The sequence below is a fragment of the Talpa occidentalis genome, unplaced genomic scaffold (genome assembly GCF_014898055.3).
Source record: "Talpa occidentalis isolate TD23 unplaced genomic scaffold, MPIMG_talOcc4v2.1 talOcc4.11, whole genome shotgun sequence".
In the NCBI taxonomy this organism is placed as follows: Eukaryota; Metazoa; Chordata; class Mammalia; order Eulipotyphla; family Talpidae; genus Talpa; species Talpa occidentalis.
The window spans coordinates 12,997,862-13,012,609 of NW_023601104.1; the positions used below are offsets into that span (position 1 = coordinate 12,997,862).

The window sequence follows — 14,748 nt, forward strand, 5'->3', positions numbered from 1 at the left end:
GGGCCTCCCTGGTGGCGCAGCGGTTGAGCGCTGGGTTGCGAAGCTGCCTGCAGCCTCTGCGGCGCCGGTTCGATCCCCAGCTGCTCCCTGGCCACCGGAGGAGGGTCCCACATGGCGCGCAGACCTCTCCTGCCGCCCGCTGCTCCCCTCAGCAGTGTACTTCGGTCCTTCTGCCTGCTCTGCTCCCTGCTCTGGCTCTGGTGAATTCTCTCACCCTCCGGTGCTTCTGACTGTACCCAGTGCTTGTATAAATAAATAAAAATAAATCTTTTAAAAAAAATAAGCACACAGAGCCAGTAATAAGCTAGTGACTTGCCTCTTACCTATCTGCTAACCATGTAGCTCTTCATGGGATGACCTAAGGGAGCAGGACTTAGGGTCTTCACACATGCTGTTTCCTCTCCTGAAATGTTGTCCCTGTCCCTCCTCTCATCACCAGAGTAACTGCTCATCCTTTTGCCTTAGTTCAGTTGTCACTTGCTTCACCTTTCCAATCAAAATTAGAGTCTAAGGTATACTCCCTTCATAGAACCATCAATACTAGGTTTCATCCCAGCACAGGTAGAATTGTTTATATAATCTTCATTCAGATTACAACTGTTTTGATCGGTAGGTACTTAATGCTGTATACACAGTTAAATATTTTGAATATCATCCTTGCGTAGAATCTTTTCCTTCAAAGCAATTATCACAGTCAATTTGCATATACATATATAGATACACACAGAAATACATATGTAGGTAGCAAACACACATGTATTCTGTTATATTAGGCATTGTGTATACAGTGATGAGTGATGAATAACATACCTATGTCTATATCTGTATCTTATCTCCATATTGGATCCTTAATACAATAGCTGGCACACAGTTGTTACACAGCACAATGCATATTTGTTCAAAGAATGAATTTTTTGACAACTCCTGGAAAACTAGACTGCAAGTGTGGAAATAGTCTAGGCTCTGACAGGATTGGAAATAGAGTCTTGTGCATGGGGATAGAATGGAATAAGTTATAAGGGGATGGTGAGAGGGTGATTCCACTCACTCACTCACCTGAACTGATGCAGTTAATAGGGAGGAAGAAGGTGCCAAAAAAGAATTTGCTTCTTTATCCTACATGATTTCACTTATCACTGGATAGTTTGTTTTTTTTCCATGGGGCTGGTTCTGTGTTCTCTCCCTGATTCCATGTTGGACAGAATTACATAAGGATGTGAATACCAAAAGGGAGGGATCATTAAGGGCCATCTCAGATACTAGCTAATGCAGGGGAGTTAGAAGAAGTTGAAGAAGAGAAGTTTTAGGACTTGAAGAAGGGAGATCAAGGAGACATTAACTGGATGCTTATGATGGGCCGACTCCTTTCAATCCAGTAATCTTTATTAATCTTTTCCACAACATATTAAGGAATAGAAGCAAAGAAAAATAAGTGTACAAAATCAAATGCAGTTAATACCAGAGTCAGGATTTGTACATCGTTATGTGTGCCACCAAGGCTGAACTATTACATTTAGGGCTATGTGCTCCTGGTACAGTAATTTGTTAGTATAGAGAAACATCATTAAATAAAATTGGAAGTATAAAAATTAAATGCTTTTCAATCATCTGACTATGGGAAGAGAAAGATAAAGTTTGGAAGATTTATGCTTTATAATGTAACACTTGTTTATGTCTCTTTTTTCCAATAATAACTTTTATTGCATCTTAAAAATATATCACAGATAGGTCTGAAGAATCATCCAGTATCTTGCTATTTATATAGCTGGACAATTTAAATCTTATTCATCAGCCTGCTGAACTGTTTCTTTTTCAGAAACACAGATACTATCCAAAAATTTCCTGATATCCTTGTTTTTAACTGTTGTAGCTTGCTGAGTCAAAGCAACTGAATTTGATACAAGTGCAATGTTCTTTTTTTTTTTGCAGAGAAGAACAGAGGTGTAGGCCAGAGGTAAGGATGGTGAGAGGATTAATCAGAGAGAGAGTGGGGAGCAGAACAGTTGGATCTACTGAAATACACCGCTAAAGGAAACAGCCAGGGAGACAGGAGAGGTCTGCTCTGCCATATGTGGGCTAGCTCTGGGATAGAACTCAGGCCTCAGGCCATATAGGTGATAGTGCTGAGACTTAACCCCCAGGCCACCAAGGAGGCCCCCAGTGCAAAATCATTTCCTTCAAGAATTAATTCATCTTCCCAGGCCTAAGATATTACACAAGTAACATCTGGCCTCATCAGAATCCTGTCAGTCTATTTTTTGCCCAAGAAATTTTGGATTTCAACAAGAGACCCATTCTTAATAACATTGAGGGGGAAGTGAGCATACACAGACCTCATCTTGTAACTGAAGCCCAGTGTATCACCCTTGATCATCATCTGTGACTACAGATAGTGCAAACACTAGGCAGTTCCTTTCTATTTCCCCACTATTTGTCAACCCTGAGCCTCTTCTTTTCCTTTCCAATTAGACTAAGTTTGACATTGATGGGATTGAAGTCTCTCTGCAGGGTGTCCCTGGGGCACTGCACAATAACTGTACCTCTCTTCAGGGAGATGTCCATATTTCCTGGAATGTCACAGTCTGCTGAGAATGGACTTCGTTCTTTTAGTAGATGCATCAAATTGCTACTTCTCTCTCCCTTTTTTGTTCTAAAGCCTTACTTTCTATTTATTTATTTATACAGGAACTGGAGTACAGGTCAGAAGCACGGGAGGGTGAGAGAATTCACCAGAGACAGAGCAGGGAGCAGAACAGGCAAAGGACCAAAAACACTGCTGAGGGGAGCAGCGGGCAAGACAGGAGAGGTCTACTGCCCCATGTGGGTATCTCCCTGGCGAGGCCGGGAATTGAACCTGAGCTGCAGAGGCTGCAGACAGCTTCACAGCGCTGTGCTCACCAGGGAGACCTGCTACTTCTCTTTTTTAAGAGTGCAAGCCCCAGGTTCAGCACCTCTGACAATATATTTTTGGTAGGATTTAATAATATATTTCACTTCAATTGTAATTATTTTTATAGTTGTTTTCTGTTTGTGGGCAAGTGACACTGATGTTAAATTTACCAAAGGAACAATGAAGTTTGAGTTATAGCCTTTAAGAATGGACCAAAAACTTTAAGGAATAAACAGTTCAGGTGATACTTAGGTATGGCAAAATTCGAAATGGTGGTACTGACTGAGGTTCCGTTGCCTTTTTATCTGCTCTATGTTGAGGGGGAAGCCAGTTTGCAGCTCAGCCTTAATTTGGTTCTGCTGTGGAACTAAGATGGAGAGAACCAGAGGTTAAAATTTACAACCAAACCTTTCTTATGATATTTCCTATGCATTTCCCTTTTTCCTAACGAATTCCTCAGGACTGGTGAGGAGTCTTGTAGACAGAAGGGAATAAATATAAACTTAATCGAAACGTTGGCTTTCGGCCTGATTCAATTATGTCTTACAAATAACCAGGTGTGGCTGATGAGAGAGAGAGAAAGAGAGAGAGAGAGTGTGTGTGTGTAGGGGGTGGTGGTGGGAGTGGGGATGTGGGTGTGGAGGGAACCACCAGAGGGAGAAATGAGCAGGGTATGTACATTTCCGAATCTCACAGTGCGATCCAACTCTGTAGTCTGTGATTTTGGGGTCCACCAAAACTTGCAAACTACAGTGCCTTGACACTGAAAGTTCCCGTGCGGAAATGAGTATGGCAAAGTTTTAGGACGTATCGGGTGTGGCTGCAAATTTCTATACTGGTCGGGTTTATGGTGGTGGGGAGTTTCTGAAATTCCATGATTTTAAGAGATATAAACAGGTCAACTGTCAAATAGGTGGTTCGGCTGTGTGTGTTGCGGGGCGGGGGGGGGGTCCTAAATAACCAGGGCCAAGTTCAGTCCCAGAGTCCTGATACTACTAGAGCCCTGAACCATCACAGCCCCAGCGCACCCGCGCCCTCTATCCCCCAGCGCTTCCTTTCGGCGAGTTTGTAAACGTCCTGAACAGCGGCCGCACGTCATTCAGTCGGGTCACGTGACCCGGCCCGCCCGAGCGCCACATCGCCAGCCGCACCCCTCCACCCCCACCCTGCCCACGTGACCCGGCCTACTTTCTCCCGGGGCGACCCAAGCCTCTCTCGGGAAGCCCCGCCCCACGCAGCGCGCTAAACCGGCGAACCCCGCCCCTCCTCCGCTCGGGTTCGAGCGCCGCCCGCGGCCCCACGTGTTTCTCCCTGCCCAATGGGAGCCGGCTCCCGGGCGCGCAGGGGCGGGGCGGCCAGGACGGCCTCGTTACGCTGCAAGAAAGGGGCGGGGCCTTCAACGTCGGCCTGAACGAGGGGACGCAACGGAGGCAGGCCGGAGCCGCTGCCGTCGCCATGACCCGTGAGCACCGAGACCCCCTCCTCTTGCCCTTTTCTCTGTGGCCACGCTAAACTCGGCCGCCGATGCCGGCGCTGACTTTCTCGCGCTTCCCCGGCGAGGCCTTTCTCTGGGAGCGCTCTTCAGCGACCCTCACTCTCGGAGCCGGAAATCGGCTCCTCACCCGCCGCCACTTCGGGGGACCCTCCCTCCCCGGGCCCGGCGGGGGCCCTCCCCGGCGCGGGGCGAGCGCGCCGTGGGGGGCCCAGAAACCCCTGTCCCGAATCCCAGCCCATCCCCCACAGAGACCCAGATCCTCCACGGACACCACCACTTCTTGTCTGGGCCCCCACGCCATCCCCACGCGCGAAACAAGCCTCTAGAAGGTTCCTCGGGGCCGTTCTCTCGCCATCCCCCAGTTGGACCTGTCCCGTGGCGGCTCCCGCCCCCCTCCCCGTCGCGGACCGCAGCCTGGGCTCCACAGGGGCCGGTGTCGGGGCCCCGGGAATGAAGTGTGGGACCCTGCTGGCCTTCGGCGAGGGAGGAGGGCCGCGGATGTGTGGCCGGAGGCCCCGTGTCTCACCTTAAACCGTCTTTCTTTAGGCGGTAACCAGCGCGAGCTCGCCCGCCAGAAGAATATGAAAAAGCAGAGCGACTCCGTTAAGGGAAAGCGCCGAGATGACGGGCTATCTGCTGCCGCCCGCAAGCAGAGGTAGCCCCAGGGAGGGGTGGGCTGGGAGGGGAGGGACGAGACCTGGGTTAGACCTAGGTTTGTACCAGGAAAGCGCTACCTCAGGACTTGCATCTGGACTAGTTGTGAGGGGCAGAGGGCTTTGCTTCCTCTAGGGTTTTATTTCCTCCCCGCCCTCCAGATTGAGCTCAATCTTACAGGAAGGGACTGGGGAGGGTGCCTGCCCACGGTCCGGTTTTTGGGCGCCCTGGGCCTGACCTTAAGGGCAAGGGCAGGGAGCTTCACATTTCAAGTGCAGTAGTGGTTATGACAGCCCGGAACTTTTGGCCCTCCTTGCTGTTGTTTTTCCTCCCTTCTCCCAGCCTTCTCACTGGCGTGGCTGGGTGTGGTACTCAGCACAGAATAGAGAGCCTTGGGCCAGTGTGACCAGACTTCTGACCCCTTGGGCAACGGCTGGATAGAGACTGATTGCCTTTTGAGTCTCAGCTCTCTTCCTCTTGTTCTCCTAGGGTGGGAATACAGCAACCACACGCTGAACTTTGTCCCATCCACTTCCATCTTATCCTTTGTGCCCTTCATCCCCCTGCATCTTGTCCTTTTTGCCCTCTGGTACCTCCCAGTGCCCCATCATCTCTACCCCCAGGGACTCGGAGATCATGCAGCAGAAGCAGAAAAAGGCAAACGAGAAGAAGGAGGAACCCAAGTAGCTTTGTGGCTTCGTGTCCAACCCTCTTGCCCTTCGCCTGTGTGCCTGGAGCCAGTCCCACCACGCTCGCCTTTCCTCCTGTAGTGCTCACAGGCCCCACCACCGATGGCATTCCCTTTGCCCCGAGTCTGCAGTGGGTCCCTTTTGTGCTTCCTTCCCCTCAGGTAGCCTCTCCCCCTCTGGGCAACTCCTGGGGGTGAGGGGGGGCTACCCCTTCCCAGTGTTTTTTATTCCTGTGGGGCTCACCCCGAAGTATTAAAAGTAGCTTTGTAATTCCTTGAGCGCCTGGTTTGACTGGGGACTTGGGGGGGGGGCGGGGATGGAGGAATGGCTGCCCTTTCCCACCAAAAGGTGAGAGATCTTTAGCTATTCTAAAAGGTTGTGGGTATGTAGACTAAACAGAATATCACAGAAAAATTCTTTATTATACTAGGACAAATAGCAACTCTGGATATGTTGTAGAGGGATCCCCTAAGGATAGGGAATTCTTTTTTGTGATTTTTGTCTGCCACCTAGACCTTTAAGGCCTAAGAGGGAGGGCTCCAAAACCTACTCTAAGCCCCTCTTCTTTGTTCTTCCTCAGTTTGTTCGCCTGCTTGAAAGTTGGCCCAAAATCCTGCTGCTCACTGACTTCCCATGGCTAGCTATTCTCAAGCGTTTACATTCTCTTCTGTCATTCCTCATGGAATGAGGGTGGTTTTTGTCTTCCCATTTCATTTGGCCTCAAGATAAGGATTGAAACCTAGGGTAGGCGCTCTGCTCCTTTCTTCCCGTGTCCTGGTTCCAGGCGGCTTATATCCCTGTGCCCAGAGCTGAACTGCTTATTTTCCTTTAACCTCTAAGGGCAGAGCCAACTAAGTTTTCAGTCCCTGTTGGTCTTTCCCTGTTCCCACGTCCACCACACAAGCCAGGAAAGTGCTGGTGCCACATTGTCTGCTGTGATCAGCAGTGGTTCCTGAGCTGCTGACTTGGGGGTAAGGCTCTTGCGCTGGGATGAAAACTTAATGGTAGCTCAAGGGATTCAGAAAGTCTGCCCAGGATATTAGATTATGTATGGCCACTTCTTCCATTTCAGACATAGTAATGACTTCAGCCAAAAGGGGGATAACAGCCCATTGTCCTTGAGGTAACATAGGGGTGTAACATAGGGGTATAACCTCAGGGGAGCGCTAGTTGCTAACAGAACCTGGTGTGGATATCTGTTATCTGGCAATACCGATTCGATGTCGCCTAAAGATAGGCCCGGGGACCTCGGTGGGTGACCAACAGAGTGGTGTCAGTAGCAGTCCCAGGTAGAGGAGTACACAGGCCCAGCATGAGGCAACCTTGACCCAGAAGGTAGTCCAGTTACCCATGGTGAAGGTCTTTTCCAGCTCTGCCCCCTGATAGCTGTGAAACCAAAGTCTCTGGTTAGAGAATATTCAGGACCTTGGCTTTTAGGTTCTGTCCTACCTCCCCACCAAAGATTATGGCAGATCCATGTGTGGCTCCTGAGAACCCTTAGGAATGGCTTTGAATTGCTCTTCCCCTAAAAGGGCTAGGTTTTCAGGAGTGTGTCCTATGTTCACCTCCATCCTACCTGAACCAGTTGGTAAGGGTAACCATGACGTAGAGTGATGCAAGGAAGAAGACGAAGTGGAAGGCAGAATAGCTGTAGGACAGATGCTGAGCTTGCACTGGAGGAGCTGGAGAAGTCTCTTGGTCATTTGGCCTAGCAACCCCAGCCCTTTGTTCTGGAGTAAGGGAAGAGCTGCTTTGAGCTCTGCTGCTTAAACACTTCTTCCTTTCCCCAGCTTTTGTGAAGGTACTTGAACGCTCTTTGACACTCTACACAAATCTATCCTTTCTTATGAATTCTCACATGACACTCACCTTCTGGCTCAGCTGTTTGGGGGCAGCAGAAAAAGAGTAAGGGTTTCTGTAAAACAAAAAGCAGTGTGTTTTGGAATGACTTTTAAAATGTGAGGGTATTAATACAGGAAAGTCGTCGTCTTTGAAAAGATTAATCCGATGTAAACAGTGGAGGCACACCTGGGTTCAAATTCTAGCTTCAGCATATAACTGGTTATGGGAACTTTGGTAAGATGTTTAATCTTCTGTGCCTCAGTTTCTCCATTTGTAAAATGGAGCAAATACCTACCTCACAGGGTTGTTGTGAGGATTACATTAAATGAGATTGTGTATGTAAAGTAGCACAGTGCCTAGCACATTGTGGGTACTCAATAAAAGGTAATAGTTAGAATCTGAACATTCTGGGTAGAGGTTGGTAGGATGTGTATGTGTGTGTGTCTGTGTGTGGGGGGGAGGGGTATCGGGATATGAGCTGTCCATTCTCACCTGGAACTCATAGCTGTAAACCTTGATTATCCACAAGGGTCCAAATACCTCAGCCAGGTAAGAAGCCTCATTGCTGAGAAAGAAGAGACAGTTCTCAGTGTGGTCCAGTGAAATAGCAGGAGGTATTGCCCAAGGACATTTACTGCTAGTTGGTCCATACTGATAAATCACAGGATGGTTCTGTACCTCCAGATCCCTTTCCCCCCAAAGATTTAAAAATCTTTTCACGTGAGGGCCCGAAAGTATTTGCAAGTTATTTTCAATCTCAAGTCATTCACCCTGCCCCCTTCATCTCATACAGATCATCTGACAAGTGCTATTCTTAGAAATTGTTTCTGTGGGGAGCTTTCCTTACTCTAGTCTTGCTCTATAGTTTAGATAAACCATGGTCCCAGACATTCTGATCATCTCTCCATGCCATGGGCATCTTCCCTTTTCTCACACCTCTTACTTGACACCTTTACGCACCAAGCAAAGAGCACACAAGCATATGTGATGCCAGCACTCAGCATTGCCAAAGAAGTATCTGGTGTTTGGGGTTCCTTTTTACTTGGGCCAGGCAGGCACACGGTATGATTCTGTCCTTGAAGGGTTACTGAGAAGGGGCAACAGAAGAGAAGGGACGTAAGAACAGAGAGCTAGGTATTTCACAGAAGCGTAAAAAGGTTTTAGCACAAGAAGTCCAAGTCCTATTCTTACCACTCTCTGGAGGACGGCTGGACAGTGCAGAGAAGGTCAGATACATGATATAGCAGCTGATGATAGAGGCTTGTAGAAGGCCAGAGTGGGGCTGCTCTGGGGAGAATGGGGATCACTGCTTTAATCTACAGGGTAATCATTTCCTCTTACCCGCACTTTGGATTTCCCACCCCTTGGGGAAGGCAGAGGATTTCGAATGGGGAGGCTAAGGCAATTTGCTATACTACAAGGCTCCCAAGTCTGAAATGTGGCAAGGCATGTACCCACTGAGGCGGATGCAGGGAGCAATGGAGAGAAAGGAAATGAGGCCACAGAAGCAAAGGTGCAGACTAAGCAGCATCTTGTTGAGCAGGCAGCCAGCTGGGTGTGTGTAATGTTGGAACAGGAGCAGAGCTGCCATAACTGCCATGCCGTAGAATCCAAGGGTGGCCAACAGCACAGCTAGGAACCAGCGCCAGTCATGGGCTGCACCTGTCTGCCTGGGGGGGGGAGGGGCGGGGAGGAGGCAGGCTATGGCTTGGGGCCTCAACTCTACCCATTACCAACTATTCCCCTTTCAAGACTGGTGTGACTAGCCATCCAGTCTGGCTCACAGTCATATTTCTGAGCATTTTGATACTGCTCAGTGGGAAGTGATGAGACCACTGAACTGTCATGTCCTTTACCCAGTCCGACTGGGTCTAGTAATATCAGACAACTGTCCCAGAAGGAGCCTTCAGGGTTATTTGCAGCTTACCAGTTTTTGTTCCAGGAATGGGCAAAGGCTGTGATAAGCACCAACTGCAGCAGGATGAATGTGAATCCTCCACAGACGCCGATGTAATGCCAAGCTGCAAGTGGGGCACGAGTGGGAAAATGTAGGCAGTCACATCTCTCCTTCTGGTCCTCTTTGTACCTTTTTATCTTAAAGTCTTTTAGTTTACTCCTGATGAGAGTGAGATTTGGGAGGTACCTGGGAAGAGAGTCTCATCGGGGATGCAGAAGGCAACAGCACAGAGACCTAGCAGGAACAGCAGCTTGGGGATCCAAAAGCTGGTTAGGAGGGAAAGAGAAAACCAGATTCTGGAGAAAAGCAAAGGACAATGAACAGCGCCTATAGAGGACAACAAAGAAGAAAGCAAAACTATAGGGAAGGGAGGACAAAGGGAAAGACCGCTATCTATCCCCAGTCTAACTCTGACACCTAACAAACACCTGGACAATGTTTTAACACTTTATTAAGGGTTCGCATGTAATAACCCCATGTTCTCTCCATTTTAGAAACAGAAGCTCAGTAAGGATAAGTATGTGGCTCACAGTCACACAACTACAGTGAAAGTAGGGACTTAAACCGGTTCTCTTTTTATAGTGCCATTTATCTCATAATTTTGTTTACTCAGCTTATGCCTATTTCCCTCTCCTGTCCTCTCCCCACCTAGAGTACACACAAACCTATTGTGCAGCTGTGCCCGCAGGCTGGTGGGAGAGTGGAGGTGGACCAGCATCACAGCTTGCAGCAGGTGGAAAGTTGCAGTTCCTGCACATATTCGGTAAACAGCCCCAGAGCCACTGAGCACAGGGCAATGGGAGTCACCAAACAGATGGGCACACAGTCCTGAGGGCATCTGGATCTGGAGGGGAGTGTGAGAAATGGTAGGGCAAGTCGTCATGCTTACAGAGGTACCTACTTCATGGGTTTGTCCGCTCTTACGCCCCTGGCCCCAATGTGAATCTCTTCTATCTCAGGGTTTCTCCTTTGATCTTTACCACATTGCAAGCTGGCTGCTTCCCACTTACCCCATGTGTCTTGCCCCAGACCCTTTCCACTATGGTCCTTGATAGCAGGAGGCAACACACTGCTGAGGCCCCCACGTGGAGGAGGATGTAGAACAGGCGGCTACAAGTAGACTCGGTGAGACGCGGCCACCTAGAATGGCAGCAGCAGGACACCTGAGGGTAGAGCAGATGCAGGACAACAAGGTGATTTGTTGAGGAAAGGCTTACGTAAACGTATGGGTGAGGTGAACCCATGAGGTTGAATTCCAAAATTTCCCCTTCCCTTTCTTCTTTTACTCAAATTCTCAGAATGTCTGGTCCGAAGCTATTTTGACTTGCCTTCCACTAAAACAAAGTAGAGTTTTCATCATAAGAGGTTACCTGCAGGCTTGAACAGAACTTCCTGAGAGCCTCCTTTACTCCTGGCCCCTAACCTTCCCCTAAACCTAATACTGGGACTGGGGACATGTAAGAAGTTTAAGCAGCAGAAACCCGTGGGAGGACAGAAGAAAGGCCTATCACCTTTATTGGCTCTGACGGGTTTTCCTTCCCAGTTTTGGCCACCATTCCCTTCTTAGTTTTCAGACAGCTGTTGCCCTATGGAGCTGTTAGGCCTTGCCGGGGTACCCCTCTCACCTGATAGAAGGTGACACTTCTGACTTTGTTGCGTTGCTGTGCCAAAGGGAAGGAGATGCTGGGGCCTGTAACGACCTTTGCACCCACCATCCTTGTCACAGGGATTAGGCCCAAGTTCACCAGATGGAAGGTAGATGAGAAAGTAGCAGGTTTCTTCTGTCAGCCCATTAGGCAGCTGCTCTGCTGGGGCTGGTCACCCAGTGTTAGCAGAATGGGGAAAGTACATCAGACCTAAGGAAGTGGTAAATGCAAATGTCCCTGCGAAACTACTCTTCCCACAGAGCCACCTAGCCACTCAAGCGTGCTCTCCAGATTAGAAAGCTGTTTCATCATCTGGCCTCCTGGGGATTAACACTCTTAATTGGTTTAGGATTAGACTCCATCCAGGTCGAACAGAAGTCCTCGTGGGGGAGGGGTCGGTATGTGGAAGTGGAGGGAAGGAAGCTGATTGCGAAGGCCTGGGGGTGAGGGTCGCATCTAGGGGGGGGTCCTTGCACAGAACAACAATGCACATGCCTGAAAGGAAGTGTGAGAGGCAGCCGTTTCCTGCGCTGAAGTTTCCAGAATCAGAGCATAATGAAGGTGTGGCCCGCGGTCAGTCCCGCCTCCTCCTCTCCGGGCGGAAGTTGCGTAGCCGTTGGCGAGTGGGGTGGGGCCTGTGCTGGGGCGCGTTGGATCGATATGGCGACCGAGGGGGACGTGGAGCTGGAGTTGGAAACCGAGACCAGCGGCCCGGAGCGGCCTCCCGAGAAGCCACGGAAGCATGACAGCGGTGCGGCGGACCTGGAGCGAGTCACCGACTATGCAGAAGAGAAGGAGATCCAGAGTTCCAATCTGGAGACGGTGAGGTTGGCGGGGAGCATGTCTAGGAGGGCTGAGAAAAGGCAGAGGCTCTGAGGCAGTGGCTGGAATCCCCACTCCCCGATGGGGTCCCGACCCAGGTGGCGGGAGAAAGCCCGAGGGGAAGCAGCTGTCACTGGAGCCCACTGCTTGCAAAAAGGAGTTGGGTGGAGATTGGTTTTAAAGCAGACCTCAGGTGCACAGAATTGAATTAAACTTAGGCCGCGGTTCCTGGTACGCTCCTCGTCATGAATAACCGTCTTTCCCGCTTGCTATTGGCATTTTAGATTATTGGCAGTTGTGAGTAGCAAAGTAGTAACTAGATCTTTCTTTCACATAGGCTATGTCCGTGATTGGAGATAGGCGGTCCCGGGAGCAGAAAGCCAAACAGGAGCGGTAAGTTCCTCAGCCGGCCCTACTAGTCCTCCTCCTCTCAGCCAAAATAAGACATCGTTAAGCCTTTGTACAGTTCAGTTTTATCACCAACGACTGCAGATCTAATTTTACTTTCTTAATGGTGAAAGGAAAGGCCTTCTGACAACACCTGCCTGATGCTTAGACTTCAGGAGAAGGAACGGGAAGTTAGGTGCAGGAGTGTGGGGAATCATTTTGTATTTTCACTTAACTATGCTTGTTAAAAGCCTTTAATTTCTCAGGCACAGCTGGGACTAATTCTTTCTGGAGTTTATGGTGAAAGTAGAGAATGAGGACTAATGTAAATAAATATTTGCAGGGAGAAGGAACTGGCAAAAGTCACGATCAAGAAGGAAGATCTGGAGCTAATAGTGAGTAGTAACATCTAATGTATGAGGCAGAGGGGGTTACTTTGCTTAATTTGGGTTGTTCCCTGAAATAAGTAGAGTATATTTTGGTGACACATTACTACCTGGGAGAAGACTTAGGTAGTAGCATCCTTGATTCTTTTCCTACAGATGACAGAGATGGAGATCTCAAGAGCGGCAGCAGAACGGAGCCTGAGGGAACACATGGGCAATGTGGTAGAGGCTCTTATCGCCCTAACCAACTGATTTATGCTCAAACGTTCGCACTGGATTAACTTATTTCAATAAAGCGCTGTACTTTTTTGTGAAGTTTCATCATCTTGGATCAGTGCACTGTGTATTGTATTTTGTGGGAAATTTACGCTTTGGAGTATAACTGAATTTAAGTGACCCTCCCCCTCAAACCCTTAGTGAAGGGTCGTGTACAAGAGCACCTCATGAAGGTGCTAGGTATTTGGCCAGGCTTATTCATCAGACTAGATAACAGTCAGGTACATTTGGAGTCTTGGCAGTTAGTATGCCCTGCAACATGTCACTGTGGTAGTTTATGAATTGCTGAAAGGCCAGTGCCTGCCTAGGAGCTACTATAAATTTAAGTCATCAAGCCCGTTCATAAGTCAACTTTGAGTCAGAATTTAGGTATTAGAGGTGGGAACATAGAACAATGGAAGATACCAAAGGCTAGGTCTTGTAAAGGTTAGGTCTTCTATAGTATTAACCTATGAAAGATCTTGATTTATGAAATTAATATTGAATTCTGAACCACATGTATACCTTTCATTTCCTATCCCAGAGAGAATACAGCTTTACAAGTTGACCAAATTTAGCCACATAACCTTTGCTGAGTTTATCTTTTCAGCTGTAAAATGACATACCTGATTAAGTTGTGGTAAGAATTGATGAACTGGGCCTCTGGTGCCACTATCAAGCTGTCATCCACCACTGCAACATGACTTCCATCCCAGCTTGGGAGCTAAACCACATGGCACACAGCAGACCTCTCCTGTCTTGCCCCTTAGCAGTGTATTTCAGTATATCTGTCTGTTCTGCTCCCATCTCTGGTGAATCTTCTCACCCTCCCCCCCCCCACCACTGGCCTACATCAGTTCTTGTATGCATTAATAAATCTTTAAAAAAAAAGAATTCAGGGCCTCCCCCGTGGCGCAGCGGTTGAGCGCTGGGTTGCAAAGCTGCCCACAGCCTCTGCGGCCCCGGTTTGATCCCTGGCTGCTCCCCAGCCACCGGAGGAGGGTCCCACATGGCGCACAGACCTCTCCTGCCGCCCGCTGCTCCCCTCAGCAGTGTACTTTGGTCCTTCTGCCTGCTCTGCTCTCCGCTCTGGCTCTGGTGAATTCTCTCACCCTCCCGCGCTTCTGACTGTACCCAGTGCATGTATAAACAAAACAAACAAACAAATAAATAAAACATGCCTCTATTTAAAAAAAAAAGAATTCATGAAATGAATATAAAACACTTGTCTAGTACTTTCCTCTGAGTGGATACTCATGACAACTTTCAAAATTATATTAAGAGTTTATCCTCATTTTGGCTCTAATTCTTAGATCGTATCCCCCCTCTGGCACACACAGCAATGAGTTATGTTCACCTTTATGTGTTCATTACCTTAAAGGCTTATTGGAGTTGGTATTTTTATTCTAGGATACATAAGGGTTTATGAATGATTTTCCCAATGGGGCATTTAAAGGAAGTGAAAAGGTGACCTCATTTTTATATAGAAATAATTTTCCTATTGGCTGTTACTCCTTATAACCCCTAGAACTCCTGGTGGTCTTACCATGTGCCTGGTAGTCACACAGTAAATAGTATATGGAAAATAACTGAATTTAACAATAGCATGATGCTACTACACTGCAACACGGAGAGCACGCTCTTTGATATGTGAGTTGGGAAAAAAACTAGTAGGTACTTAGAGTGTCCCTTTTGTGGGTCAATTTTCCCATATACAACTAGAGT

At 48.4% G+C, this 14,748-nt stretch overlaps 3 protein-coding genes across 6 annotated transcripts; 2 read left to right on the forward strand and 1 right to left on the reverse strand.

Moving 5' to 3' along the window:
- Positions 1-4,258: 4,258 nt before the first annotated feature.
- On the forward strand, positions 4,259-6,001 carry SERF2 (small EDRK-rich factor 2). 3 transcript variants are annotated; one of them, XM_037502369.2, is made up of 3 exons: positions 4,259-4,352; positions 4,932-5,040; positions 5,529-6,001. In XM_037502369.2, the coding sequence occupies exons 1-3, from the start codon at positions 4,346-4,348 to the stop codon at positions 5,923-5,925; spliced, it is 513 nt and encodes a 170-aa protein (XP_037358266.1). In that variant the 5' UTR covers positions 4,259-4,345; the 3' UTR covers positions 5,926-6,001. The 3 variants fall into 3 exon arrangements, with proteins under 3 accessions (XP_037358266.1, XP_037358269.1, XP_054557089.1); XM_037502372.2 differs by having other exon boundaries at positions 5,663-6,001; XM_054701114.1 differs by having other exon boundaries at positions 4,262-4,352; positions 5,640-6,001.
- Positions 6,002-6,102: 101 nt separating this feature from the next.
- SERINC4 (serine incorporator 4) lies at positions 6,103-11,750 on the reverse strand. The gene is given in 13 exon segments (XM_054701118.1): positions 6,103-6,941; positions 6,943-7,114; positions 7,305-7,458; positions 7,598-7,643; positions 8,063-8,135; positions 8,531-8,657; positions 8,762-8,857; positions 9,029-9,240; positions 9,498-9,591; positions 9,714-9,793; positions 10,193-10,371; positions 10,538-10,690; positions 11,153-11,750. Coding segments are annotated over 13 exon segments (1,650 nt in total). The 5' UTR covers positions 11,243-11,750; the 3' UTR covers positions 6,103-6,767.
- Positions 11,751-11,787: 37 nt separating this feature from the next.
- HYPK (huntingtin interacting protein K) lies at positions 11,788-13,269 on the forward strand. 2 transcript variants are annotated; one of them, XM_037502373.2, is made up of 4 exons: positions 11,797-11,995; positions 12,333-12,388; positions 12,726-12,777; positions 12,925-13,269. In XM_037502373.2, the coding sequence occupies exons 1-4, from the start codon at positions 11,834-11,836 to the stop codon at positions 13,018-13,020; spliced, it is 366 nt and encodes a 121-aa protein (XP_037358270.1). In that variant the 5' UTR covers positions 11,797-11,833; the 3' UTR covers positions 13,021-13,269. The 2 variants fall into 2 exon arrangements, with proteins under 2 accessions (XP_037358271.1, XP_037358270.1); XM_037502374.2 differs by lacking the exons at positions 12,333-12,388; positions 12,925-13,269 and having other exon boundaries at positions 11,788-11,995; positions 12,726-12,785.
- The last annotated feature ends 1,479 nt before the right edge of the window (positions 13,270-14,748 follow it).

Coding starts and splice junctions, on each gene's coding strand:
- SERF2 (XM_037502369.2), top strand. Junction 5,041..5,528: donor GCTGCCGCCCGCAAGCAGAG/GTAGCCCCAGGG, acceptor TTGTTCTCCTAG/GGTGGGAATACAGCAACCAC.
- HYPK (XM_037502373.2), top strand. CDS start 11,834: ATGGCGACCGAGGGGGACGTGGAGCTGGAGTTGGAAACCGAGACCAGC. Junction 11,996..12,332: donor AGAGTTCCAATCTGGAGACG/GTGAGGTTGGCG, acceptor TCTTTCACATAG/GCTATGTCCGTGATTGGAGA. Junction 12,778..12,924: donor AGGAAGATCTGGAGCTAATA/GTGAGTAGTAAC, acceptor CTTTTCCTACAG/ATGACAGAGATGGAGATCTC.